This window comes from Carassius carassius, chromosome 1, assembly GCF_963082965.1.
Source record: "Carassius carassius chromosome 1, fCarCar2.1, whole genome shotgun sequence".
NCBI lineage: Eukaryota > Metazoa > Chordata > Actinopteri > Cypriniformes > Cyprinidae > Carassius > Carassius carassius.
Window position 1 is genome coordinate 37,721,136 of NC_081755.1, and position 26,972 is coordinate 37,748,107.

General features: G+C 41.4%; 1 protein-coding gene across 3 annotated transcripts in view; it reads left to right on the forward strand.

The window, feature by feature from the left end:
* Positions 1-26,972, forward strand: part of tnrc18 (trinucleotide repeat containing 18) — a 61,874-nt gene that overhangs the window by 14,654 nt on the left and 20,248 nt on the right. For all 3 annotated transcript variants that reach the window (XM_059558555.1, XM_059558572.1, XM_059558564.1), the window contains exons 3-17: positions 1,178-1,324; positions 10,066-10,170; positions 11,064-12,815; positions 16,041-16,143; positions 18,387-18,592; positions 19,163-19,309; positions 19,484-19,668; positions 20,360-20,786; positions 21,483-22,454; positions 22,878-23,029; positions 23,733-23,866; positions 23,982-24,131; positions 24,209-24,377; positions 24,493-24,865; positions 25,348-25,596. In XM_059558555.1, coding sequence (XP_059414538.1) covers positions 1,178-1,324; positions 10,066-10,170; positions 11,064-12,815; positions 16,041-16,143; positions 18,387-18,592; positions 19,163-19,309; positions 19,484-19,668; positions 20,360-20,786; positions 21,483-22,454; positions 22,878-23,029; positions 23,733-23,866; positions 23,982-24,131; positions 24,209-24,377; positions 24,493-24,865; positions 25,348-25,596 — 5,271 coding nt within the window. The remainder of the gene's footprint in view (positions 1-1,177; positions 1,325-10,065; positions 10,171-11,063; positions 12,816-16,040; positions 16,144-18,386; positions 18,593-19,162; positions 19,310-19,483; positions 19,669-20,359; positions 20,787-21,482; positions 22,455-22,877; positions 23,030-23,732; positions 23,867-23,981; positions 24,132-24,208; positions 24,378-24,492; positions 24,866-25,347; positions 25,597-26,972) is intronic.

Sequence of the window (26,972 nt, forward strand, 5' to 3'; positions counted from 1 at the left end):
TCATCTTGCATACTGCAGAATAACCTACCAAGTCTTCCAAGTATGGATCTCCTCATGCTCTGCTATCTGCTCTCCTCCATTTGCACCCCATCCAGAGGTCTAATCTCTCCTGTGGTTAATGTTTAGATGTAGTCCAAAGGGTTCACATCTGCTGTTAGCGATGTGCAATACAATGGCCCAACGGTTCATCAGCAGAGCAAGACTGCTTCCCTCCTAGGTTAATCGCATGCTAACCTCTACTACAAAAGGCCCATGTTGCTGTTGATGCCTTGTTGTTCCTCCTCCTCTTGTCATGTTAATGCACTATTTACACATGCAAAAAATGGACCCATTGTGCCAAGGTGTCTGCAGCACAGGAGGAAGTGCTGTGTGTGTGTGTGTATCCGTGAAAGTGTGTCTGAATCCATCTCTGGTTTGAGTAATAAGTGTGAAGTGCTCCTCCCATGCTGAATTGAGGAAAGGCATGTGGGAACGAAGAGCAGTCGTATCAGAGGAATTGGGGGGAAGGGCTCATTAATTTCCACGCTGTCCCTGTTGTTTAAACGTCATGCTTGAAAAGATAGTGTGGCGTATAGATGGACCTTTGTTGATTTAAGCATGTATCCATTCCCGTGGAATTTCAGTGACCTGTCCAAAGTCGTTACAGTCAACATTTGTAAATGTTTCTGCAGATCGCTGTTGTTTTTATCAGTTTGACTTTGAAAGCTCAAAGGAGGCAGCGGACCGAATACCAATACATCTCTCTGTGTCGTCTCTCGCTCCGATGTCAAAGCTGGCAAAATGAAAACATGCTTTTATTTAGACATTCCCCCCTTTTGAAGCTGCACATCTGGTGGCTATTGTAATGACACTTAACATAACATTTAGGATGAGTAATAATTATTCATGACATTTGTTTACAAGCAAAAGCAATTTGTGTTTGTGGTCTTTCTGTGCCTCTTAGTAAACATTCTTCTTTTGAAGGAAATTAAAAGGCCATCCGGCAATAGAAACAGGTTTGCGGTTCCTGAATTTCAAAAGAAAACCGCAGAGCTTCACAGACTAATCATTCCACTTTTGCCAAGGCTATTCTCCTGAGTGGAAACTCATCATATCAAATGACAGCGCTTATGGACTTTTTGCAGCCTCGTTTTATTCGGTCACTTCATGAGCAAACGTTTGATCTTGTCTTTCGCAGGTGATGCCTTCCCAGGTGCCTCAAGCCCATTCCTCGGCGGGTACGTCAGCGCCTCCAGTGCTCACGGGTCGTCGGATCCGGCCTTCCGAGCCCCAAACCCAGCCAGCCTGCAAATGGCCCAGTTCTGGACCTCTCACCCTCATGAAGGTAAGAATCACAGCCTTTCTATGTGTCCTGCAAGAAATGGGGAGAAACATAGCAGCATGTCAGCCCTTAAAACGAAGCGAGACCTGCATTTGCACGAGGCAGCCTGAACGTATTGGGTTTAACGATTAGGTTTGTTGGCAGATCAGTAAACTCAGACAAAGGCTATAGTCAGAGGTCTGGGTGACAGGCAGGACCGCGTGGATGGGCTAATGGAAAAAAAACACTGTCTACTATATGACCCACAGGGTCTTTTAGGCAGCCTTATATTTGAAGTTAATGGAAATCGACTTGGTATTGGAAGTACGAGCATGTGCTGTGGACTGTGCTTGAGGAGTTAAGGTGCAGTATTGTTTTTGGAAAGGGATGCAGTATTGTTTTTTGTGTGTGTGGCAGGCTAAGGCTGTCGGACAGTGATGTGTAATATGCAGTCATGTCTGATGTCTTCGATGGATTACCCTCTCTCTCTCTTTTGAAGTCAATAAACTAGATTTGTGTGAATGGTGTGCAACGACTGTAGAAAAGACAATAAAAAATCAATTTCGTCCCTGCAATCCTAATGTACATTTGACAGCCGCTCTGCTGCAACGTAATTGTAACCAACTCCTTTCTTGAAATAGCTTGTGTTGGTTAATAGTCAATATCTAATATCTAAGAGATTTGACAGAGCTTAAGATATGTTAGTACTCCAGCTATGGCTCTTTGTATAACAGTGCTGTTTATATTATATTGCAGCGGTTCTCAATTCCAGTCCTTGCGACCCCCTATTCTGCACATTTTTTATGTCTCTCTTATCACTTCAGACATTTGTTCTATTCAAATGTAAGTGTCCTGTGAAGTGGACATCACAGGATGTTCCGCCATGATTCCAGGCGAATGTATATGTTCCATTTAAAGTGCATTGAAGTGTGCCAGACGTGAATTAAAATTGTATTTATTTACAGAGGTATATGAAATCTGCGAATGAATGTTCCGAAGTGAAGTAAACTTCAACAGATATTCCCTGCTCAGGGAGTAGGGAGCAATGAACACTGTAGTGTTAATTTCGTCAGACGAGACGAGACGAAATGTTCGTCAGTGACCTTTTTTTTTCATGACTAAGACGAGACGATGACAAGGCTGCAATACGTTTTCCACGCGTTTTTAGGTGCGACATGTGAACGGCCCCTTACAGGTCTCATACTCCTGTTGCTGCCAGCCTGTGGCTGCAACACGGAACTGCTGAACACACAACACCCAAAGCGAACACAAGTGACAATGACATGCTAAACCAGACACATTTAAAATTTGCATTCAACAAAAATCTTTCAACAAATGTGTTTTGTCTGGTAATTATGACATTTAACCAATGTTTGAGATATGTGAAACACTTTTTTTTTTACTGAAAAGTTTATCAGTAATAATGTGAGACTAGACTAAAATTAAAAGACTTTTAGTCGACTAAAACTTGACTAAGATAACTTGAGTTTTCTTTTGACTAAAACTAGACTAAAATGACGAGACTTTTAGTTGACTAAAACTTGACTAACAAAAAAAGATGTGTGAATGACTAAATATGACTAAAACTAACAAGGACATTTGGCACAAGACTAAGACTAAATTAAAACTATGTGACGAAATTAACACTAGAACACGGTCTAGGGACCATGTCAATGGGAACACATTTCATGCACGAACTCACTTCTAATGAGATGATTATCTTAATCAGGTGTGTTAACAAAGAGAGACATACAAAATGTGCAACGCAGGGAGTTGCGAGGACTGGAATTGAGAACTGCTTTTATATTGTACTGTAGGGGCAAAATGTGATTCTTAATGCATCGTGATGCGGAAGTGGATGATTCAGAATTGATTCACAAATGTCAAAAATTGATTTTCAATTTCTTAATCTTAATTGATAACGTGATGTTGATTAAAAGCAAAAGGCAGAACTCAAACCCCTTATTAACACTGCACACATCTGCGGCATGTTATGGCTCCGACAAGGTTTTGTTCCATCCTCCAAGCATTGCCAACTTAAGCCATAATCGATAATGCCCTTTCATATGAAATGCGGCAAGTGGTGGAATCGCCACGTGGCTGCTGCTTTCTCTTTCGCAGTGGAAGAATTTTGTGCAGTTGAAGGCGGTGCTTCAGAAGCAGTTAAAATACAAGCATTGACTAGAGTGGCCACAATCATTTCCGGTGGCCATGTTGACGTCGTAACGCGTCGCAATCGCGTGCAGTGTAGATAACGGGTAACAGATGCATGCAAAATCAGACCAGCACTGTCTGCATTAAAAGCTAGTGTATGGAAGCACTTTGGCTTCTGAGAAGTTGAAGGGAGGAAAGACCCTGAACAAGAGCCCCACTATGCTTGTTGTGTCAAGCCAAACTAAACTGTTTTGGTAACATGAATATGAGAAACCATATTACAGAATATGCATAAGTCTGTATTAATTTACCACAAGTATGCTGCTACAGGCACATGTTTCTTTGATATAAGAAGTATAATATAACACTGTGGCAGCAATGGTATATGATTATTAATGATTTCTTTTTTAAATCCATTTTAACCAATGCTACCAAAAGCTATCACAAATCATTCTTGTATTTTATTTATTTTTTAATATAGATATAGTTCCTGCTCAGGTTAAAAATCTAAATGTCATAAAAACATAAATAATAAAGCACCATAGTTTATGCCCATGCCATCTTATGGAGAGAATTAATAAATCAACTTTTATTTATTCATTCACAAGCAAAACTTTATGCACATTAGAGAATTTATTTATCTTGGTGTTTCCGTCCAGCATTTCCTGAAAACTCAAAAAAACTGAAAATACAGATAAAACCTGGCTTATTAGCTAGATGGCATTACCTTTTAGATAACGTTATGAGCAGATATTTCGGTTTGCACAGTACATGTATACGATCCACCAATGTAAACTTTAGTGTCAGTGCAGTGTTACATCAGCAGGCCCAAAACTCAGCTGTCCACCAAACCACTTTCCTTTCCCAGAGTTTTGAGATCTTTATTTTGCCCTGCAGTTGCATTACACATTTCCTTCATATTCCATCTTCCTCACCTCATCCAGTGTGTAAAGTCAAGCCCTTATCTGTGCTCTAACTTCAAACTTGCACACTCAAGCAAGATGATTCATTCGACACTGAAGCCGTTCCAGCCCCTGCCATTTTGGGAAGACCGAGATTTCAGCTCTCAAAATGGTTCACATGTATACCAAACAGTCGAAAGAAAAGCAACACTAGCTCTGTAAAAGGGCGTGGGTGGATTATTAACAAGGTTTGTTGAAGGGCCTTGTACCCATAGGCCTTTGTTTCAAGTCCCCACAGAGAGAGTACAGATGAATTGTCTAAAACCTTGGCACAGATCAGAGCAAGCCTGCCTCGCTCTGCCTGTGTAGAAATGCGATGAATAGCTGACATTGAAGTGTACTCGGTCTCCGCAGCCTGTGAAAATATTTGAACATGCCTGTTTATTCTGAAGGGTGCACCTGGCTCTTATTAACTGAAGGAAGTCGAAGTAGCAGCTGTGGAATTTGGCTATTTTTACACGAAATGTGCAAAACAATCAGGCACACCGCACACTCCCTCTGCTGAGGATTGCAAATACTCCGTAATCAGAGGGAAAAAGCGAAGCTGTGCTGTCTGATTTATCTTTGAAGTTCAATTAATAAACATGGATTGCAGCGAACTATGTAATGTTACAGTTTGTTAGGACACAGGGCTTGTATATGTAGCGGGTATTTGCATGATAACTCTCCTTGTGTGTCAGTAAACTTTAAAATACGCAGTTTATGCGGAATGAGATCTTTGCGAGGACGAGGTGTTCCAAAACAGTGGAGCCTTTGTATGATGGGTTGAACCTCATCTGTTTATTTTAGACATGATTCAGAGTATCCCTGGAATGTGTCCTCCCTGGTTTTAATTCACGGGCCGATGTGGCTTCGCAGCAGCACCGCTCCTTTGTTTTGTCTGAGCATGTGTCTGTGGCTGTTATCTGCAGCGGTCTGTGGTTTGTAATCAGATGCGTGGCTGTTGAGGTCCGCTCACCTTTGGACTGAGCAGGAGATGATGGTGGCTGCAGGGCGGCTGTGTGTGATTGATCGAGCATCCATGCCTGCCGCTCCCGTCACACGTTGGACTCTGCTCAGAAAGAAATGCCCCTCTTTGACTATGATGATTTGCTGGCGCAGGTAGCGCTTTGATGTTCTCCTGCGCTTCCTGTGGCGTCCCTGGGGTCCAGGTGACAGTTTTGAATACTGATGTGTTTGTGAAATTGGAGATGTATAATAAAGATAATGAAAAGAGAGAGTGTGGAGGCGTATGCACGTTGGCAGAAATTCTAGAAGGTGTCTCTTTCTGGTGCATACGAACGGGTTTGTTGAAATTCGTGCAGCTTCTTCTGACCTTTGCAGCCCCTCTGTGCCTAAAAACAGGTCTTGAACCACCTCCTTCAAAGCCTTTTTCTATGACTTTTATATAGAACCTCAGGGAACAGTTTTTCTCTTTTATGTCAGCAAGGGTATGTCGTAGCATCTTTGCTTTTGAATGTTAATGGCCTCCTTTTTTGACTGTTCCTTTTTGAGCTAAATTCCCCTCTCCACATGTAGCCCATTTACACGTAACCTTCCATCGTCCTTAGTAATAGATCCCTAAAGAATGAGCAAGGTTAAATGGTTCTGTGCTCCAGAAAACATGCATATCTTTCCTCTTTACAGTCACACTAACTAAACCAGTTATGGTAAAGCACTACTTTTTCTTTTTAAAATGATTAGTAGTAGTAGTAGTGTTAGTATCAACCCTCTACTTTGAGTAAATCACTCGCATATGCGACTAAATCTTCACTCTGGGTAACTTGATGTCTAATATTAGCCAATGTCTAGTAAATTCTCAGATTTTACACGCCAGTGTCCGAGTTGGAGTATAAATCTAGCACGGCTATATTTTCACTCGACGAACCGCGCGTCAGGTGATCTGTGATTTTTATTTATTTTCTTCTGTTCATCTGAATGGATGCGAAGTGCACCAGTATTTTTCAGCTTTTGAGAACTGCCGGGTTTCCTAAGTTCAGTTCAAATATCTAATATGCATTCATAAATGGTTACCAGTTTTAATTGTAATTACTAATACTTGATATTATTATCATAATATATTTACCGTAATATAATGCTCATCTGACTTATGTTAAGCGTGTACTTTAAAAGCTGTGCCATTTTACAAAGATTATAACGTTCTAAACATTAAAGAAGTCATATGATGCTTTTTTTTAAAGATCATTATTTTGTGTATTTGGTGTAACTGAATATGTTCACATGCTTTAATGTTCATAAAACACATTTTTTTTCAAATAATGTACATTATTTTATGTCCTCTTTGCCCCCCCTCTCTCAAATGCATCGTTTTCTACAAAGTCCCCCCCTCCTGACAAGCGCAGTCTGCTCTGATTGGCCAAATGCACTCACGAGCTTCATCTCTCAAAATAAATGTAAAGACAGTTAATAATGTCCTTAGTTTTACCATCAGTTCAAGCCCAAAAGGGGAACAGAGTCGCGTGATGGAGACAGTGATGAAGCTTGTTTGTGTTTGCAGTACACAAGCCACAGACAGTTAATACAGCTGACTCCACTTCGTACACACACACACACACACACACGCACAATGCGCAAAACTCCGCATGTGAACATTCAATAGCAAATACTTAAACTTAAACATATACTTAAAATAAAATACTTAATAATATAAAATGAAATAATAATAATGTTTTAATTATAAACTCAATAAAGAATTGTCCCCTCACATTCAACAGCTTTTGTTTCCAGCAAATGTCTTAACGTGTAAATATTTGTATTAACATTTAAAAGCTGAACAACTGAGACATTAACTGAACAAGTTTCTCAGACATTTGATGAAATTTGATTAAATAATGACTTCCTTAATGTATTTATATTTATTTAAAATCGTATAAGAAACATTTGTATGTTGAAAGTTAAAATGGTTTATATTGGTTAATTAAAATGCATACTATATTCTGCCCAGTAATCATGAATGAACTGAGAAGTCATGTACATTCATTGGACAAAATATGTGGGAACCCTGCATTAATGTCAGGAAGTTTCTTTGCATTAGGCACATTGTGGGGCAGAACTGTAGGAAATGGCAGTAGCAATCAAAACTAATTAGTCTGCAGATATCATGTAGGCTGAGACTTTCTCTCTATTTCACCATAGAGAAAGTGAGATTAACTGAGATTAGATATGTGCTGTACATTGAGAGCAGGCCTGCCTCCACCACACCCCTCACGAGGCATGCAGAAGAACACAGAAATAAACGTAGCACTGCAGTTCTAGCCCTGTTGCTAAGAGTAGGATGCCCTCAATCATCTCTTGGTATGGTGTGGGAATGCAGTCAGCGGCATAGCAGTACCCAGTCACCTGAGATGTACTAAATAAAGTGACAGCCTTTGAACCACCGCTTTTCTTACATGTAGTGCCATAAAGACACACACTGTGCAACGTGCAAACAACAAGGTTGTATTTTTAGACCGTCAGTAACACTTAATGTTCTCACGTTACTGTTATCACTAATTACGAAGACTTTACTTTGACTGTGAGGCTGCGATTGTAGATAAGTGTTGAGTAACCCTGGTGTTTTATTTGCAATGTTTTGACTCCTAATTAAAATAAGAAACGAAGGCCGTCTTTGCTTGTAAATGTAGCTTATTTAAACCGATGAATGTTTTTGCCACCTGTACAATGCATTAATAAACAGCTCAGCCACTGGCATTTTGGCTATCGTGCGACTAAATAATATTACTGCACTAGCATTGTGGGCTAACTTAGTTCTTTATTTAGCCTGTTGTTGACACTGTGTTTAAAGCAGCCCTGCTATATCCTAGGAATTCAATCTATGGCATATGAGATCCACAGAGAGAGATTGAAGACACATTTTTGGTTTCTGAGGCTTTGAGGCAGTTTTCATGTGCACCCAATAAAACTTGCTTCAGAGCTCTGGTAACGCTCATATAAATGGGTCGACCTTTGACCCTGCTCTCTATCTACCCTATTTCTATCTCTCTCTGTACATTGTGTGGAAGAACTGACCACTCCGGTCGCACACAAATCAATCCATAATGGTTGATGTGACCTGATTTGAATTGCATTGATGGTAAGAACTAATCCATTACACCTAAAACACTCCTGCTGTTAATCATAAACCGAACTTGTCAATATCTGTGCGCAGAGGAGACAGGTCTGTTCACACCGCAAATTTGCCAAGAATGAAGAGTTTTCTTTACACTTGTTGTAATCTTTGTTTATTTGGAAATTAGGTCTAACCCTCTGCTTTCTGGCCTCCTTCAGTTGCAGTAATTTGTTGTGAAATCTTAAAAGGTGCTTCAGCAGCCATGTGCCCCCCTAGCTTGGCCGTAAATCCAATATAACGGCTGCTTGACCTTTTTCCAGCAAAGCCTCTCTGAACGTGTTGCAATTTTGCCAGAGGGATGGGAGAAGCGCACATTCCAGCCTCATTTCACGTCATTCAATTGCAGCAGAAGCTGCTCTCGCTTCTCGTTTCAGCAGCTAGCATTTAGCGTGAACACATCGTTTACGCCGCATTCTTTGATTTAGTGGTTACTCATCTCTTCAGGGTGTTCTTATGAGTCATTCCAGCACCACCTAACCACTCACCAAAGTGCCAAGCCTGCATGACGCAGCCGCTGGTGTTCTGAGTAATTGCGTGCTTTAAGACGCGGCCGTCTGAAAACAAACATTTCATTCGCCTGTCCTCATACTGAGTTGCGCTCGGATCTGTGTGCACCGGAGGCCAGGGCTGTACAGGCCTGCCAATCCACTCCATAAAAGCAGCAACAGGCTTCGTATGCGCCTCGGGTCCTGCTGGTTTTAAATGCAAGCATGCCCCACCCTCAATGCATTGCAAGTCTCACAATGGAGGTTCTGAGAAAAGGATGTGATCCACCGCTTTTGAATGCATCTCCTACAAGCAGGAATGATGAATGCACATGCATGACCCTATATATCTTCCAGAGGATTACGCTCTAAACATCATCCTCCCCTTTGAATGTCGAGCAATTCTATTTTTAGAGGGCCGTTTGTTCTTAGCCACGACAACCCTTTTGTCTTTCATTAAAGCTTATTTTTTTTAAAGAGGGGGGATAATGTTATGTGTCAGCATTATTTGTGTGTGAGCTTTTGTTTATGGCTGTTTGTAATGTTTGAGGTTATGAATGTGCATTTGTGCGTCTTTGCCCTTGGTGAAATCCTAGATGAAATTCATGACTTAAATGTGTGAATGGCCTCTCCCTGGTTACCAGATGTCAGGTTTGAGAAATATTTCTCCCCCTTTGCTTTGGGTGGTAATAAGTCAATTTTATGATTGGACTGAGGTGAGCTGCTGCTCCGGCTATGAAGCAGATTCATGAACTGATAAGATAATAAATCGTCAAATCTGTGTATTTGTAAGTGTGCATAATTTGGCTATGAATAATGACACCGAAAGATTTTTGCTTGGCTGGAAAAAGGTTTTGTGGACCGGTGTACAGTCAATGACTCAACTGTCACTGTCATAAACTATTTTCAAAGGTTATTGTACTAACGTCCCCTCTGCCTGATGACAGGGAGATACAGATGCTGCATTAAATACTGGAGGTAGTACTGACAGTTTGGGCCACTCCCTTAGTTTCTCGAATAACAGGACTTAACATGTCTGTATTCTCTCTTTTCCAGGTTTTCCTCATTTGCCAAGCAGTTTGTACCCCAGCCCTTACATTCCCTTGGGCCACCTTGAGCATCCACAGCTCAGCCAACATGCTCTCTTTGACTCACAAAAAGGTCTGTATATGTCTGAGAAATAACATGTTTAACCATTATCACTGTGATTTGGGTGTGTTTATGACTATCATAACATTTAGGCCTGTATGTGTATATAAAGTTATCTATCAGCGTGAATCTCTCTAAACTGTGAAGAATTATCCGGGTCATGGTTCACCCCAAATTCAAAAGGCAAAAATAGAAAATGAAGCCTGTTTTAGGACTAATGCAAAATAACAAGAACCGTAATAATTGTAATAATACTTGTTTATTATAAAGTTAAAATAAGTTTTCTTGAACTAAATTTATGTAGGAATTCAATGTTCTTGTTTTACTTATTTTATTGTGTATCTTTGTTTTTGTTAAATATATATTTTTTTATTTTCACATCTTGATTTGGGGATTTCTTCATGAAAGTACTAGTAGTGTTTAAATATATATATATATATATATATATATATATATATATATATATATATATATATATATATATATATATATATATATATATATATATATATATATATATATATATATATATATATATGGCTTTCTGAATGGCACACTTTTATTATTTTCTGTAATATGTTATCAGATGGAAATTAGGCTTTAGAACTAAAGTGTGTATGGATGAGTGGTTTGATAGATTGCTAGCTATTATGTTAGACAGATAGGACATTTGTTTGTGTTAGCATTCATTAACTATTGCTTGAACTTTTACATGGCCTTTGCTATGTACTCTGCTTTACTTGCAGATGCTGTCACATTTATAGTGTTTTAACAATTTAGTAATATATGGTCTATCTTTTTATATACTTTCTGCACTTTAGGGCCTTTGAGCAGTCTTATCTTTTACACCAGATGTCTTAAGGTCTGTCATGCTCACTCTTTCTATTTTGTTCTCATTTTCTCAGAGGGGTTTTACCTGCAAGGTTCAGTGCACTCTCAGTCTACAATGGCCAGGAGCCCAGTGGCTCACATGCCCGGCTCCTTCTCCAGGGAAAAAGAGACCCTGCCTTCTCACAAAAGCTCTAAAGACTCAAGTAGGGATCTGGGAAAAGAGAAGCCTTGTAAGAGTGACCTCGGCCACTCCCTCCCAAGGAAGGAACGAGAGAGGCCAAAAGAGGAGTCACGGCCCCACAGTGTGGTGGACCTCACCTTGGATGTCAAGGCGGAAGACGAGCGTAGGGTGAGCAACTCTGAGAGGTCTGCGAAAACAGCGGAGCATGCTCGGCATTTCTCTTACCAGCACTCGCCTGCTCTGAGCACCATGGACACTAAACCCAGACAGTCTCACCAGAGTTTACTTGGCAACTCCGGGACAAGCAGTACCACGCCAACCCGACACCCGAGTACAGAACAGGACAGGAGGGACAGGGACCGAGATGATGAAGCCAACCGACTGGGGGGCCACCTTTCCTCCGACAAGCAGAAAAGAAGCGATTTGGTTGCTACATCAGCTGGCACTCTGCATGTGTCGTATGCAAGTCCCTCTTCCCTACAGCCCAACCCATCCCATCTCCCGCCCAGGCTGGTGTCCTCTGGCACTTACCCTCCCCCTCACCACATGCCGCCCAGCATGTACCCACTCTACTCTACAGCAAAAGAGCCAGGCAAAGAACACAGAGTGATAGCTCCTACTTATGTGCCTTCTGTCGAGGTTTACGATGAGCGAAAAGGGCCAATTCAAATTGCGTCCCAAGCTCGAGATAATAAAAATGACAAGAGCAGGGAGAGGGACTCGCACAGATCAGCCCTGCAGGTGGGGAATGAGAGAACGCATATGGACTACGGTCGGCCCTCCGTTAGGAGCGAGTCTCCCCCTCATGGAGACGTTAAGAAAGACATTTTACGAGAGGAAGGCTCGATAATTAGGTCAAATGGTTTGGCCATGAAAAAGCCCTTGCATTTGGAAATGTGCACAAATAAATCTGGAAACAGCCCAGATGCCAGGGACTTATCCAACACTACATCAAAACACACAATCAAAATGGGATTCGAGAACGAATCCCGCAGCCAAGAGCGGGATAGGGTTCAAAGGTCTGCCCATCCGTTTTCTAGAATGGATCCTGCTACGCTCCATTCGGAACAGCTTCCGTTGAAGGCCTTGGGGTCTGCTGAACCCAAATGGAAGCCTTTCGAGATGGGCAATTATGCTACCAGTCACATTGCCGCATTGGCGGCCCAACACACCCATAGCACCCGAGGTGAAGAAGAGGCCAAGCGAATGTACCTGGACACTACTGGCTTACATAGACCGGTAGGCACCGGTGGAAGTCCCAAGGGCCACGGGGAGGTTTCAGCCATGCAGAGCCTCATCAAGTATAGCGGCAACTTCTCCGGCGAGACTGGTTCCAGGCACGGATCTGATAGCTGTAGTCCGTTTGGAGGACTGGGGAGCATGAAACTGGAGGCTGGTTATCCCGGAGTGTCCAGAGTTCAGCACCTACCGCCCCAGCAGTCTGGAAAGCAGTTGAAGAAGGAACCCGAGAGACCTGAGAGCGCAAAATCCTTTGGCAGAGAAGGAAGCTCTTCTCAGGGCGAAGCCGAGGTTCGTCATCCACCGGTAGGCATTGCGGTTGCTGTTGCTCGCCAGAGGAACAACAGCAGCAAGCCCAGCTTGGTTTCGGACAGGGACAGGCAGATTCTTGGAGGAGCCATCAAAGGTCTGTTGCTTCTTATCTTTAAATGCATTATTGTTAAAGATATAGTTCACACAAAAATGAGCATTCTGTAATCTGTTACTCATCCTCATGTTGTTCCAAAGCTATTTTCTTCTATGGAACACAAAAGGACATATGTGACCCGTGCTGGCAAAATAAGATCTGACTCATTAATGTTAAAGAGTAACTAAACCCTAAACCAACTTTTTTTAGTTAATGATTTATAAGAATGGGGCTTTATTAGTGCTGTTCATTGATTCGAGTAACTTTTTGGACATTTGAGTATAAAGTGTTTTAATTCTACAATATATGGTGTAAAAACGTCTGAGTGCTGCCCTCTTCAGGTTGAACGGTGGCTACTGCAGTTTATTTTTCCTATTGGATGTTGCGGTGGCAAGTGACGTAAGCGGTGGCAGGTGACGTAAGCAGTTTCCAGCTCACCACGCCCCTTGGTACGAGCTACCACTCCCTTGGCAGTATAAAACCATATTTTTCTGTCAAAATCACTGTAGTGAGTCAGGAGTTGGAATTGCGATTATTGAAAATGACCAGGATAGACTATTATAGCATCTATTTAGCATAGCAATTATATAGTTATTTAGATTATTTTGTGTAGCCTATGTAGTTAATTAGCATAGTTTGTAGTGTAACGTTAGTATTGTTAGAAGCACAGTTATCACAGTTAGTTTTACTCAGGATTGCTTCTCCAACGCAATGGAGGTGGAAATGGGCTTCTCCACACAGCTCGCGCTGAAAAGCGACGCAGTGCGGGAGTTAAGACCGCAGTTTGAGCCATCAGCTCGAATTGATATAAACAGACACCTCGACATCCTCCACTTCAGGTGAAGGTGGGGGAGAAAAGTCCTCTACTTCAAATGATCGCTCTGTTGCAAAGCTACTTGCGTCATTACAGTCACTCTCCATTTTAGCGTCTCTGACAGCAGCTGTCAATCAATCCGTCACTGCGGGTCTCAGGTTCACGCTGCACTCGCTCAGCCCCGCCCTAGGTTCATCCCCTCTATCTCCGCTGTGATCAGCCCACTTTTCAGCATTTTTCAAATATTGCCAGTGGGTGGAGTCAGGCCTTGAGCAGGGGTTTAGTTACCCTTTAATCTAACAATAAAAGAAAAGAGGGAATCGCTCGCTGCTCTTGTTTGAACTGCTTTTGTAGTTTTAATAATCAATTTATTTGTAATGAATGCACTAAAGGGATTTTTACAATTGATTATTTGTTTTTCTTACTTGAATGCTTTTGTTTAAATGTAAAATGAAAAGGGTGATGCATTATTTGTTTCTTATTTTATTTGTAAATGTAAAAAAAAAAAGCTATATTGTGATTAATACAGTAATTATTAATAAGAAGAGAACTGGAGGAAAAGATGCAATGTTGCTAGGTTAGATTTTGATTTCGAACCTTTAGAAAACTAGATTTTTCTCAAAATTGACTTTGCTGACTCTACTTCGAACCGGTTATGTAGCTCAGTCATTTTTCATCTGAATCCAACTAATCATTTTGAACATTTTTGTAAATTTGCTCATTGTGACTCATTTCTGCCAGCACTGGTATGTAGTTTTTTTTTAGGGTCAGCAGCAAACAGCAGCACAACTAACCCTTTGAGTTGGCAAAAAAGTGCCCATTTCTGGTCTCTGTTGTTACATGCTTTCGCGCCTTTAATGAAACTGAAGAACAACACACTGACCCAGTCTTATTTTCCGCGGTTGCAGCCCATTTACGTGGGCATGCTTGACAGCAAGGTTGCTCCCTCTTTAGTTTCATTTCTTAAACAGCATGAGCTTTGCTATTTCTTTGGCCAAAAGTGTTTCCTGTTAGCATAGGGAGTGTGTTAAACCTTTCACTAAGACACCGCATGCCCGCCTGCTTATAAACATAATTTACAGAGCTCTACTAAATGTGGCAAACAAGCAGTGCATTCAAATATGACTTTAGGTTTGTTGCTTAGCAATTGAATCTGCTTCAGAAAGGGACAGAAAAGGGTGGGGAGAAAGGCATTCATTTATGTCCTCTTCTGTGCAAGGAAATTGCAGTAATAACATTAGTCCCCACACTCCGAGAGAACGTTTGAATTTACATTTAAAACAAGTGTTGGGGACAGAGCTTTGCTTGACTAATTTGCCCTCTTTTTGATGCAAACGGATAGCATGTCGGACAGGCTTTTGGTAACCTTGGAAACAGACTGAAACCTTTTCCCTGGAGCATGACAGAGATCTGTGTGCACTTTCGTCCCCCTCCTCGGTTTAGAAGAACACAATCTCTTCTCAGCTGCTGTCTGTCAGCACTGAAAGATTCAATACACTCCTAACTAAATCCCGCTCAGATACTTTCTGCACGTTTATCTTTCACTATACAGGACCGCGTAGTTGTGGCAATTTGAACAGACTTTAAAGGCTCTTTAAATTTAGTTTGAATTCTGAGATGCCGCTTGTTTTGTCTGGTGATTCTCCAAATGGCTGTCACTATGAAGAGCAGTCTGAGCCGTATAGGACACTACAGTGGTGTTGAAACATTGATAAGTGATTGATTGTCCTCAGTGGGTTCTTGTAAATGTGATCTGTTACTCTGCATAGGTTCTCGTGGGGTTTTTCCTCTGTGCGGTCTGTCTGTAATCTCATAGATGTGTAAGACACTGCTTATGACTGGTGCTGGTCCGGACTGATAAACACCCTTAGATTTTGGGCTATTTCTGTAGCGGTGTATTTATAAAGAGAAAACCGTAACATTTAAGTCTTGCCAGACTGGCAGATCTTGTTTCGTTGTTTGTAAGCTAAGAATGATAAGAAATATGTGTATTGGTATCAAACATATCTTAAATAATGAAAAAATAGATATCATTGGCAGATACTATGAAGTTAGAGGTCCCTCCTTATATTATGATGCCTTAACTACTTTGTACTTACATCAATGTACCTGCTATTGAGGTGGAATGGGGTAAGGTTAGGGACTGGTTTGGTGGTATGGGTAGGTTAAAGAGTGGGTTTAGGTGTAAAGGATGGGTTAACAGTGTAATTACAGTTAAAGTTACATGCAAATAATTTAAGTACAATGTAAAAACATTTATGTACACAATAGGTGCATGCATTGTATCAAATGATTAATTTAAATGTAAGTACATAGTTAAGGCAACCTAATATAAAGTGGGTTCAAAGCAAATTTGGTTAAAATATTTTGGATCGGATGTCAATGTCTTTAACTGGTGTAATGTCCTGTAGGCCCAATCCACACAGAGGAAGAGCGAGGAGACGAGAGGACACGTCATGGGGACGAGCGCCTGCTGTCGGGACGTGTGGAGCGCGAGCAGGAGAAAGTGTTAAGGTAAGATGAGAGTTTATAAGTGCTGGCAAAAAGCACCTTGGGTACTTTGAGTACGTGTTGAAGCGAGCTCTCAGAAAATGTACTGGGCATTGGTCTAGCTGCTAATTCAATCCTGAGTTTTAGTTGTATTAGGTCAGAAGATCTAGAAAGATTTTATATTTATGTAAACGTCTCCGTTTTAGTTCACAAGTCATTTCTTAGGATAACTTTTCAAACTCTTATGCTTGAGGTTAGTAAAGGTTTATGTTTCACTGGCTGTAAATTTTAACTGTGTGGTGACAGCTGTTGATGTTGCTTTAAACAAGACTGTGGGCTGAAATCACATTGACGTTGGTCATTTTTGTGGTAAGCCATACACTCAGTTAGATGAATAATGTGTGTGTGTGTGTATTTTGTATTAAAAATAGTTTTAAAAAGAAATGGAATAGTAGACCTACCTTTTAAATATATAGCCTTATAAAAGCATTTTTATTTTACATAGTGCATCACCTAAAGCTTATCATATGATTGGCCATTTTCTAAGTAAATGCATCGGGGCTCACTGGTGACATTGTTGGTGTCCACGTTATTAGCTGTCAACACCACTGCCATAATGTCCAGCACAAGATACACAAAAATGTATATTACCCTGTCATTTTTTTTTTTTTTTTGGCTATACAAAGTCAAACGTGTCAACTGTTTTGGTTCAGAGGTTTGATTGAAAATGGAACAGGACATTTTTACAGTTTTCTCCAAAAAGCACAGCATTTATCTGAAAAAGAGAGCTAGTGATTGATTGATTTTTTGTTTTTCTTTTCTTTTTTTTTCTTTTTTTTTTCTTTTTTTTGAGCTCTGATGTTGTGTGGAAGCTGGTGATATGGGCGACTAATGCATAGATGCCCTGTGAAGGTGACTTATTTAAGTCAGTGACAGCTTGAATGTGTGGATCTTTAAAGATACTCTCTCTGCTGCCTTGGTCGAAGCTAGTTTATTATCTCAGCAGACATATGTGCTGATATGTGCCAAATAGATGCTTTTTAAAAAAAAAAAAAAAAGCCTGGATGAAAGTCTGTTAATTAAAAGCACCTTTTTATTAAAATAATTCTCCTTGTTGTAAGGATTAAGCATATCCAGCCAGTGCGAACCGATTTTTATTTCTTTGATTCCACACACTGGCTAAATGGTGCAACATTTTACTTTCATTGGTCACACTCTCAGTGTGGTTTTCTTTAGAGTGGAAGGATTTATGGCAACAGTTCTCGGCAAATATGAGCCCATTTTCAAAGTGTGGCTCTCATTTCGAGGAGCAGAAAAAGTCAGTCTTCCCCACTGGGGAAATTGGTGCTTATAGAAGCGACTGGCTCTCTCAGCAGGATTCCGCCCTCAGTGTCTGTCCTTAAGTGTAAGGCAGGATAGAAGTCATGGACTGGGGAATTTGTGTCTCAGTCAGGGATACATGGCCACCAGTCTTCCTGTTGGGCTTGAATAAGCATTCTTTTGCAATGTAAAATTATCCATGGCATTTTACTGGTTGTCAAATGTGGATGCCTGGATATTGGGCACTTAAAGCAATAGTTCAGCCAAAAATGGTAATGATTTACTGCCCTCATATTGTTCCAATCCTGTGCGATGTATTTCTTCCATCAAACAAAGGGTGAATTTTTTAGGGATTTTTCTTGTTATAGTGAAAGTGGCAGTTGAGATTCAAATGATTTTAAAAAAAACACCTTAAAAGCACCTTTTTAGTTTGTTTCACTTTGTTCAGTCGGGAAAAAAAAACCATGAAGATTTTGAAAGAATACGAAAATAATTACATAATTATTGGAATGGAAATGAACTGTGCTTTTAAGGGATAATGCTTTATGGGGTTTTTAGGGTTATTTCAGTAAAAATAGCTTTCGGATTTGTTGAAAATATTTAGTGAAGTATATGTACTGAACATTCTTGACCAAAAATTTGGACACTTGAACAAAAACTTTATTCTTTATTGGGAATAATAAACAAATTAATAATAATAATATATATATATTTTTGTACCCTAAAAGTAGGATCTATTTTAATATATTAAGGGATATTTTTGCATGTTTTTGCTGCCATGTTTCTTTTAAAGGTAATGTGGCAGTGTTTTTTATTTATGTATTTAATTTTTATTTATGTATTTAATTTTTAACTACAGAAGCTTTTGTTGGAATGTTGACTTTCATGTGTAAGACTTTGCTATAGATTGGTCAACCACTAATAAATATATCTCTTGTCATTCATAGAGAGAATAAAGAGTTGGCAGACTACACTCAGTTGCATCCACCTATGGTGCCTGCTAGCGGACTGAATCCCAACCTAATGGTGACTGGTGGACCGACTCTGGCTGGTGCGGGCCGCTGGCCTGCTGACCCCTCCTCCCACCTGGCCTCCCACCCGTGGCTGCCCCGGCCAGGAGCTCCCTCCATGTGGCTGTCTGGTTCTTCATATGGTATCCACCTTTTCTTCGCTTATGCCTGTTGTATAAGAATAATGTCATGTTACAATAAGCTATTGCCTTTATTCTTATTTTAATGAGTAATAGCTGATTTTGGGTCATGGACCTTGGAATGCTGCAGAACTGTGTTGTGAATGGGATTGGATGCTGAGTTATTTCCTCGAGACAGTCTGTTGCCCTGCCAGACGGCCCGAGCGTTTTGTCTAGGCTGAGTGTTTTAGCCATTCTTAGAAACAATCAGTCTCACTCTTCATCTTCCATCCAAGAATAACAGCGAACAGCACGGTCAGTTCACAGTTGTCTGACATTTGAGTTTCTGTCTAGACTTCACTTTAAAAACAAAGATGTCCCCTAAGTAAATTGCTGCAGTTAAACTGCTGTGCCTCTTGGCAGGATTTCAACGAGGTCCATGCTCCACACACAAGGGTGAGATTATGGTGGGAATGGTGTTTCTCTTGGGAATTAACTCTTGAGTGTTTCACGAAGCTGCCAGAAAGCAAGTGCAAATGGACCATCAACAACAAGTACGGTGAACCCAAGCATTTTCCTCTCTGTTGTGTACAGGTCTGGGTCCCCCTTCCCTTCATCAGGCACTGCCTCCAGGATATTCTCCTGCCTTGACAGGCTCCATCCCCCCACCTTACCAGTTTGCCCGAGATCCACAAACCGGGCAGGTGGTTGTTATTCAGACAGAGCATCTGCCACACTATGGTAGGTCCCATGTATTTGTCACAGTTTCTGTGTTCATGTTTCCCAATGTTTCCATTCTCACACACACATAAAACATGCATTTCTAAAGGTGAGTGGGAGTGATATCCCTGACACGTAGCAGAATAAATCTACTTGATGTGTGATGCTCAAGTATTTCTCCTTCTCTTTTAAAAGCTGAGATGTTAGAGCGAGGCCCCCCGCTGTGGTCGGCCATGTACCCGGCAGCAGGAAGCACTCTGCAGCATGCCCATCAGCTCCAGCTCCTCTCCCACCAGCAGCTCCTGCGCCAACAGGAGCTCTACATGATCCAGCACCAGACTGCACAGGTCATGGAGCTGCAGAGGAATGCACAGTTAGTGGTATGAGGCTGTTTGTCTGTCAATGTCATTATAATCATTGGGAGGTATGCCTGTATTTGCCATTTTGTAGTCCTTAAAGGATGAGTCCACTTCCAGAATAAAAATTCCCTGATAATTTACTCACCCCCATGTCATCCAGGATGTTCATGTCTGTCTTTCTTCAGTCGCAAAGAAACGAAATTAAGTTTTTTTTTTTTTGAGGAAAAAATGCCAGTTTTTTTTTTTTCTCCTTGTATTGGACTTCAATGGTGGCCAATGATTTCAAGGTCAAATCTCATTTTCTCATCCAAACTTTAAAATCACCTGACATCGTTGTTTTACCTTTTTTTAACGGTCATTTGACTTTTTTTTTTTTTTTTTTTTTTTTTTTTTTTTTTTTTTAATATCAGGAAATTTTTATCCTGGAAGTGGACTTATCCTTTAAGGTCTTTTTGCACCAACTCAGGATGTTCAACATGAAAAACAGGCATGAAAGCTAAATGCATGCATCAACTTTTTGTATAAAGTCCAAAAAATTGTACTGTGGTATTTATTTTTATAAAAAAAATTGTTTTTGTTTATATTTAGATTTTTGTTTTTATAAATTTGAACATGTTTTATACTTTTTGAACATTATGTATGTTATAAAAATATATTTTGACATTTTTTGATTAGGCTTGAACTTTTTTTATTTGTTTTTACGATGGTGCAGGAGAGATTAAATGCAAGTCAAATGAGGACAGATTTGGAGGAAAAGTCAGACAAGAGAGGAGCTGAAGTGGCCAAATCCAGTCTCTCGGGCATCCCCACTCCAGCCCTGCACTCACGCAAGCCTCCCCCACGCTCCCCGACCCCCTCCACCTCATACAGCAAAGCCCTGACACCGCTGCCCGTCCCACCGCTGCCTTCACCTGTCACTGCACTGAAGTCTGAGGACAGACCCAAAGTGGAGAAGCCCCTCCCTCAACAGCACTACTCCCATCCGTCGTCGCCTGTCTCTCACTCAGTCAGCCCTGCTTCAGCATCACCTTCTCCTGCCTCCCCCATCCAGACCAAAGAGGGGTCTGTGGAAGTGCCTGAGAAAGAACCACTCAGTCTACAGAAGCAGCCTTCTACTCCCTTCCCATCCATTTACCATGGTAAGTGGGAAGATCAGCTTTCCCAAAATTAAATGTCCAGGATTGAGTCTGCTTAATATGGTCACAGTCGCCTCAGCTGTAGATCTGCATGGTCTTTTGAAATAATTGTTTATTTGCATATTGCACAGTAAATGAGAGGGACACTAATCAAAAACGGAAAGGAAAGCTGTTTAATAATGCACGGCCATTAATCACCATAGGGCTGTTTTTAAGGAAATATGTTTGGGAGGGGACCGAGAATCCACACAGGACTGCAATCAAATGCAGTGTGCTATTCTTCATGTCAAAATGTGCTGGATAGTGCAGTCTTAATGAGTGGCTTGCAAATATCCCCACATATGGGATTACCAGCTGCCACTTCACTGGAATAGAGACTTCTTGTGACAGCAACCCTTTTGTACCCGTATCCCCTGACGGTTTCCCTTTAAAAATGTTCAATGCCCAGAATAAATAGATTTTCTGCTCACGGTGCATTCTGAATGTGTGAGTTTGCATGAACGTGTTGGCCTATGTGTATATATGGGCTTTTGGGATGCTTGTGCTGCAGCCATTTGGTTCATGAAAGTTTCATAAAGCCCCTATGCCGAAGAACATGTGGGGTTATTAATCACTTTGTCACTCTGTCGCAGGGAACTAAAGCCCTTCTACTCTATGCATAAGCACCTCAAAAACCTGTCTCTTCTGTTTCTTTGGCAGAAATTCCTCCAGGCTACCCGTACCAATCGATAACGGCACCTTTCGGCAGCCATTACCCCTACCTCCTCCAGCCGGCTGCTGCTGCAGATGCTGATGGCCTGGCTCCAGATGTGCCGTTGCCGGCTGAGTCCTCAGAGCCTTTGGCGACCGCCGCAGATGTCAAACCCAAGCACTTGTGTTCTCCAGTGGTTGTGGAGCCACTTCAGCCATCCAGAGAGCCAGAGTCTATGGAGGAGGGCGGCACAATGTTCAAAAAAGAGCCAAACCTGGAAGACCGCAAAGACGTCCTGAGCCGGGACAGCTTCAGGCTAGCAACCATCACCACCCAAGACCCTAGCTCCCCCACAGAGGCCGAAGCACACCCTAGAGACAAAGCCACACCATCCCCAGAGGAAGAATCAGATGAGGAAGATAGAGAGGTTGTCAAAATCGAAGCTGCCGCCTCAAGCCATCCAGGGCTGTACAAAACATCTAGGCTGGACTCTGAGAGAACCACCAGAGAAGAAACTGAAGAGGCCTCGATTGGTCTGGTAGACCAAGTCTACAAATCCTCATCTAGTTACACGGACGCACACCGTGTGGTTTGTGACATCCAACCAGCAAAACCGCCCTCAGATCTCTCTGATAGCCTGAACCCAGTAGATCTCAGAGATCCTGTCCCGGACGCTCAAAACCTGGAGTCCAAACTTGACAATCCTTTCCTGCCTAACAGCAGCCCTCCTCACCTTCAGCCCTCTTCCGCACCGGTGGCCATCCTGCCTGAAGACCCGATGGCAGGCATGTTTGCCCTGGTCACAGCCAGTGAGCTTCCACAGGCCGGAGCGGTGGCCATCCTGGCAGATGCGTGTAGCTCTAGATCTGAGCTCTGCGTAGGCGTCAGTCCCCTGGAGTCCACTGCTCTGGAAGGCATGGCCCTGCTCAGCCAGATGGCAGAGCTGGAGATGCAAAGGCAACCCAGAGATGACACACAGGGTGAGTCTTGTTTCAGAGAGAGGAGGGGAAATCTGAAGGATGTGGGACTTGATCTAGCGTGCTCCAACAGTTCTCAGGGAAGCGGGGTGGCTGGGGAGAGAGATTTGCTTGCTGTAGTGTGCTGTAAAAAGTCAAATGTGCTGAAACAAGCTCAGAAATTGTTTCAGTTCTGGTGAATATATTCAGAATTTGCTGGAGTGTGCTTGTGCTGCTTGTTCTTCATGCAGCTTTTAGAGTAAAAACGTTTTTAAGGAACGTTTGCGTTTAAGGAATAAGTAAATGCAACTGTCTGGTCTTTTGGATGTATCTGTCAGTCTGACATGAGAAACACCCATATATACTGATGTATTGGAGAATGCAAGGCTGCCCTCTGCTCCCTAGAGGTAATTAATGTTGCTATTGATCGTGTGTTTGTGTGTGCAGCTGTAATGCTCTGTGGACTGGAGAGTCTGCTGGAAGCTGGCAGGCAGGTCCTCCTGGAGGCCATCGAGTGTCAACCTCAGATCAGCATCCGTCTCCCCCGAGAGCTCAACCCTAATAAGAAATACAGCTGGAGACAGAAGAAAGATGAACCTGTATGATTGCCTTTTCTATTACTCTTTTAATTTTTTCTCCCTCTTATAATCCTCTGCTTAAGAAGTCTTTTTTGCTCTCAGAATGGTGATTCTAAAATATCTTTGTTGATTTAAATGCAAGCAATGTGAACATTTTACATTTGTCATGTTTACAAATTCCAGTAGCATTTGAATTGCTCATTTTGTAAAAAATTTTCAAATGCTGGCATTTGAATTTTTTGACATTTTGAGCAGTGTTCACAAATTGCATTATTTGAATTGTTTACATCTAGAGGTGTTTGATGTTTTAACTTCTAAGCAGTGCCTACAATTTCCAGAGGCATTAATTTTTTTTTTCGTTTTGACAGTTTACAGCTAGTGAAGTTTGAAGTTTTAACATATAAGCAGTGTTTACAAATTCCAGTGGAATTTAAATGTTTGTTTTCACTGTTTACAGTTAGTGGTGTTTAATGTTTTAACATTTAAGCAGTGTTTATAATTTCCAGTAGCATTTGATATTTTCTTTTTAACTGTTTTAACTGCATTTTCAGTTACACATTTAAATGCAGTTAAAATGCAAAATCCAACACCATTTAAATTTTTACATGTATCAGTGTTTCCTTTTTTCCAGACATTTGGCATAGCTAATTATACTTTTGTTGCTGCTTAGAGTACTAGCTATGGAAGTCCAACCACAGACCGTAATCTTGTTTTCTTCTCTTAGATGTTCTCCAAATCGTCTTTGGAGGGAATGGACACCTCAGAAGTGGACTACCGTGTGAGACTCGCTGAGCTTCAGCAATGTTACAAAGAGAAGCAACGAGAGCTGGTCAAACTGCAGAGGCGGAGAGACAAAGAGTGAGTCTCCCAATTAACATTACCTCCCTTCATACCACTTCATTAAGACCAGGAATGCATATCTATCTCGTTTAATCCCTCTAACAGTCTGCTATTTGTGATCCCTGTGATTCAGAGATAAACGTCAGCAGCAGCAACAACAGATCCAGCAGCAGGAGAAGAACAGAAGTTTAGCCCGCAGGGGCCCGGGACGTCCCCGAAAGAGGAAACATGGCCTATGCACACTGTCTCCACCCTCCAGCAAGCTGGATTCGAAGTGTGTGAAGTGAGTGTGTTACTCATAAGGCCCAGCTGTGCTCCACATGGCCTGCCCTCCAGCTGAACGCTCTGTTGTTTTTGCAGGTTGGGCAGAAGCGTGCTTTACTCAGAGGACTCTGAGAGCGGGGAGGTGCTGAGGAAGCGCTTTCGGGCCTCTAACCGAGATGAGGAGGAGGAAGAGATTGCGTTGAGATTGAAGAAGAAAAAAAAGAGCTGGAGCGAGCAGGAGGCTTCTTCAAGCTTCTCTCATGAGGTTGGTCTGTTATACTGGAGTGGATTTCTTGCTCCTAAATATCTGAACATTTTTGCTTTTGAAGTACATGCATGTTGTATCAAATAAAATCCATTCATTTCATCTCTTTTAACAGGCACCTAAAATGGCTGTGAAGAAGAGCCGAGTGAGCATGCAGGAGCAGTTGGCATCCAAACTCGATAAAGCCTTGTCCCTCACTAAGCTCAGCAAACTCAGCAAGCCCTCTTGTAAGTTCATAGACGGTTCCTCAGGGAAGTCCAGGGCTAGTTCTGGAAGCAGAGTCCCCATGCTCACCGATATAGACATGAGAGTTAAGATGGGAAAATCCTGCCTGTCGAAAGATCTCAGCATCTTTCACAAGTCTTTCAAAGGAGGTAAAAGCAAAATGGCAGCCAAAACTAAGCCTTCAGATCCATGCCTTAAGGGAAAAGGCCAGCGGAGCGACCCTTTTTCTCCAATGAGGTCAGAGATCAGCAGCTATTCTAACAGTAAGTCAGACTTTGTGTAAGTGGAATTTTTTGTTGTTGTTGGTTCCAGTGTGTTGTTAGTAATGTAAACCGGTTACAAGAACCCCAGGGGCTTTTTCCTCTAAATATGTATTTTTTTCATCTTAGATAATGGAAATTATTATCATGTTAAAATCTTGCTGCTTACTATTTTTGTGGAAACTGATGCATTTTTCCAGGATTCTTTGATGGATAGAAAGTTCAAATAAATGGCATTTACTTGAAATATAATTTCCATTGTAACATTACAAATGTCTGTACTGTCACTTTTGATTAAGTATTATGCATTAGTCAAAAAATATCTTACTGACCAACATTTTTGAATGGCAGTGTATATGTGTGTGTGTGTGTATGTATATATATATATATATATTTATATAGTCTGGTATAATTTTTAATCGGTTTTTAGTTTATGGTACTTCTGGACCTATATCCTGAATGAGATCTGTTGTGATTTGTACCAGACACAGATTCAGAGGAGGATGATTCCCTGAAGGATGGCTGGCCTCCCAGCTCCATGTTGGGAAGAACAGGGTCCCGTCCACAGCTCCCCGGCCTGTGCAGCACTCCAGCCAAGAAAAAGTGCTCATCGGCCAAGAGAGCCTCTTCATCACTCAAGTCCAAGCAGACGGCCAAAGAGAGGAAACATAAGCACTTTGCTTTATTGCTACAGGAGGCAGGAGTCAGCTCCTCTGAGGACTCATTTGACCAAGGTTAATAAAGCATACCTCACTATGCACAGAATCGAGAAGGAAGCCTCTCGGTTTTAGCTCTTTTTTTTTTTTTTTTGGTCTGTATTGTATTTTTAACCATGACCATTGGTCATGATGACATTTTTCCTGAGAAGCCATTTTAAGATGCTTGCATCAGAATTTGCTACCTCTCTTCCAGTATATAATATAATCGGCTCTTGTTAGAGTCACTTCGAAATGGTTTTGCTTTTTTATATGGGAATGTCTTGCCATTGTGCATTAAAATGTGTGTGGCTTTGGAAAGTGTTCTTTATTGTATTGCAGTTTGGTACCCAAGCTTTATTAAACATGCTGATTTCATTTTTACTGAAAGTAAAGAAGTGCAGTGTTCTCTGTCTCTTTCGCTACATCTCCTGCTGTAGAGTGTTAGATTGCAACGCTCTACACTCCTGGTTTCCTCTGTTGTTCAAATATCCCTTTCATCAGTGAAGAGCTGTCACAAGGAGATCTTCGCATAAATTCAGCGCTCATGAGCAGTGCTGATGAGATTCATTATGCCAGATGACTTTGAGCAGCATAACAAACTTCTTGTTAGGTTCTTCAAAGAGATCAGATATTTAACAAACGAGAAACTGTTGAATTCAGATAAGATGGATGTTGGCTAATGTTTTCTACATTTAATAATAATATTGTATACATTTTAATTAGTCCTATAAACTAATGTGAAAGCACTGGTAGTAGAGCATACTACCTTTATAACTGCATTTAAGTCACTGAATCAACATGCACACAACCAGAATTTGACCTGCAATCATAAATCTTGAACCGCTCCAGGAAGTTTTTTCCACTATGGTAATACTGTGAACAGGCAAAGCATTGTGGGATATTTGGAAAATAGGGAGCTCCCCGGTTTACTAAAAAAAATGAATAACCTAGCTTCTCTAGACTGCTCGCTCTCTCCCTGCAGCTGCTTGGCCACCCCTCCACCTCTGACCCCTTCTCCTACCCATGATGCTTTTGAATGTCTATCGGTCTGTGCGTTTGCTTGTCCTGCTGCAACAAAATAAGAAGCGAAGGGCTTGGCTGGGAGTAGAGCAGCCAGCTGTTCAGCGTGAGGTCACTATCCATGTCACCTGAGCCTTGAGCATTGTTCTGTAAGTAGGCCACCACCCTCTTTTGATGTGACTTCTCAATCATTTCTGCTAATTTGTGCTTATACTGTTACAGAACCAAAACACTAACAGACAAACAAAAAAAGACTGGCTAACAAACCAGGTGTTAAAAAAAATACCTTTGTAACATGCTCGCCTCCTGTTAAATGCCCTCAAGCCATGGTTATGTTTGTATTTGAAGATATTTATAATATAATTTAGGAGATCGCCATCTTCATCACTATT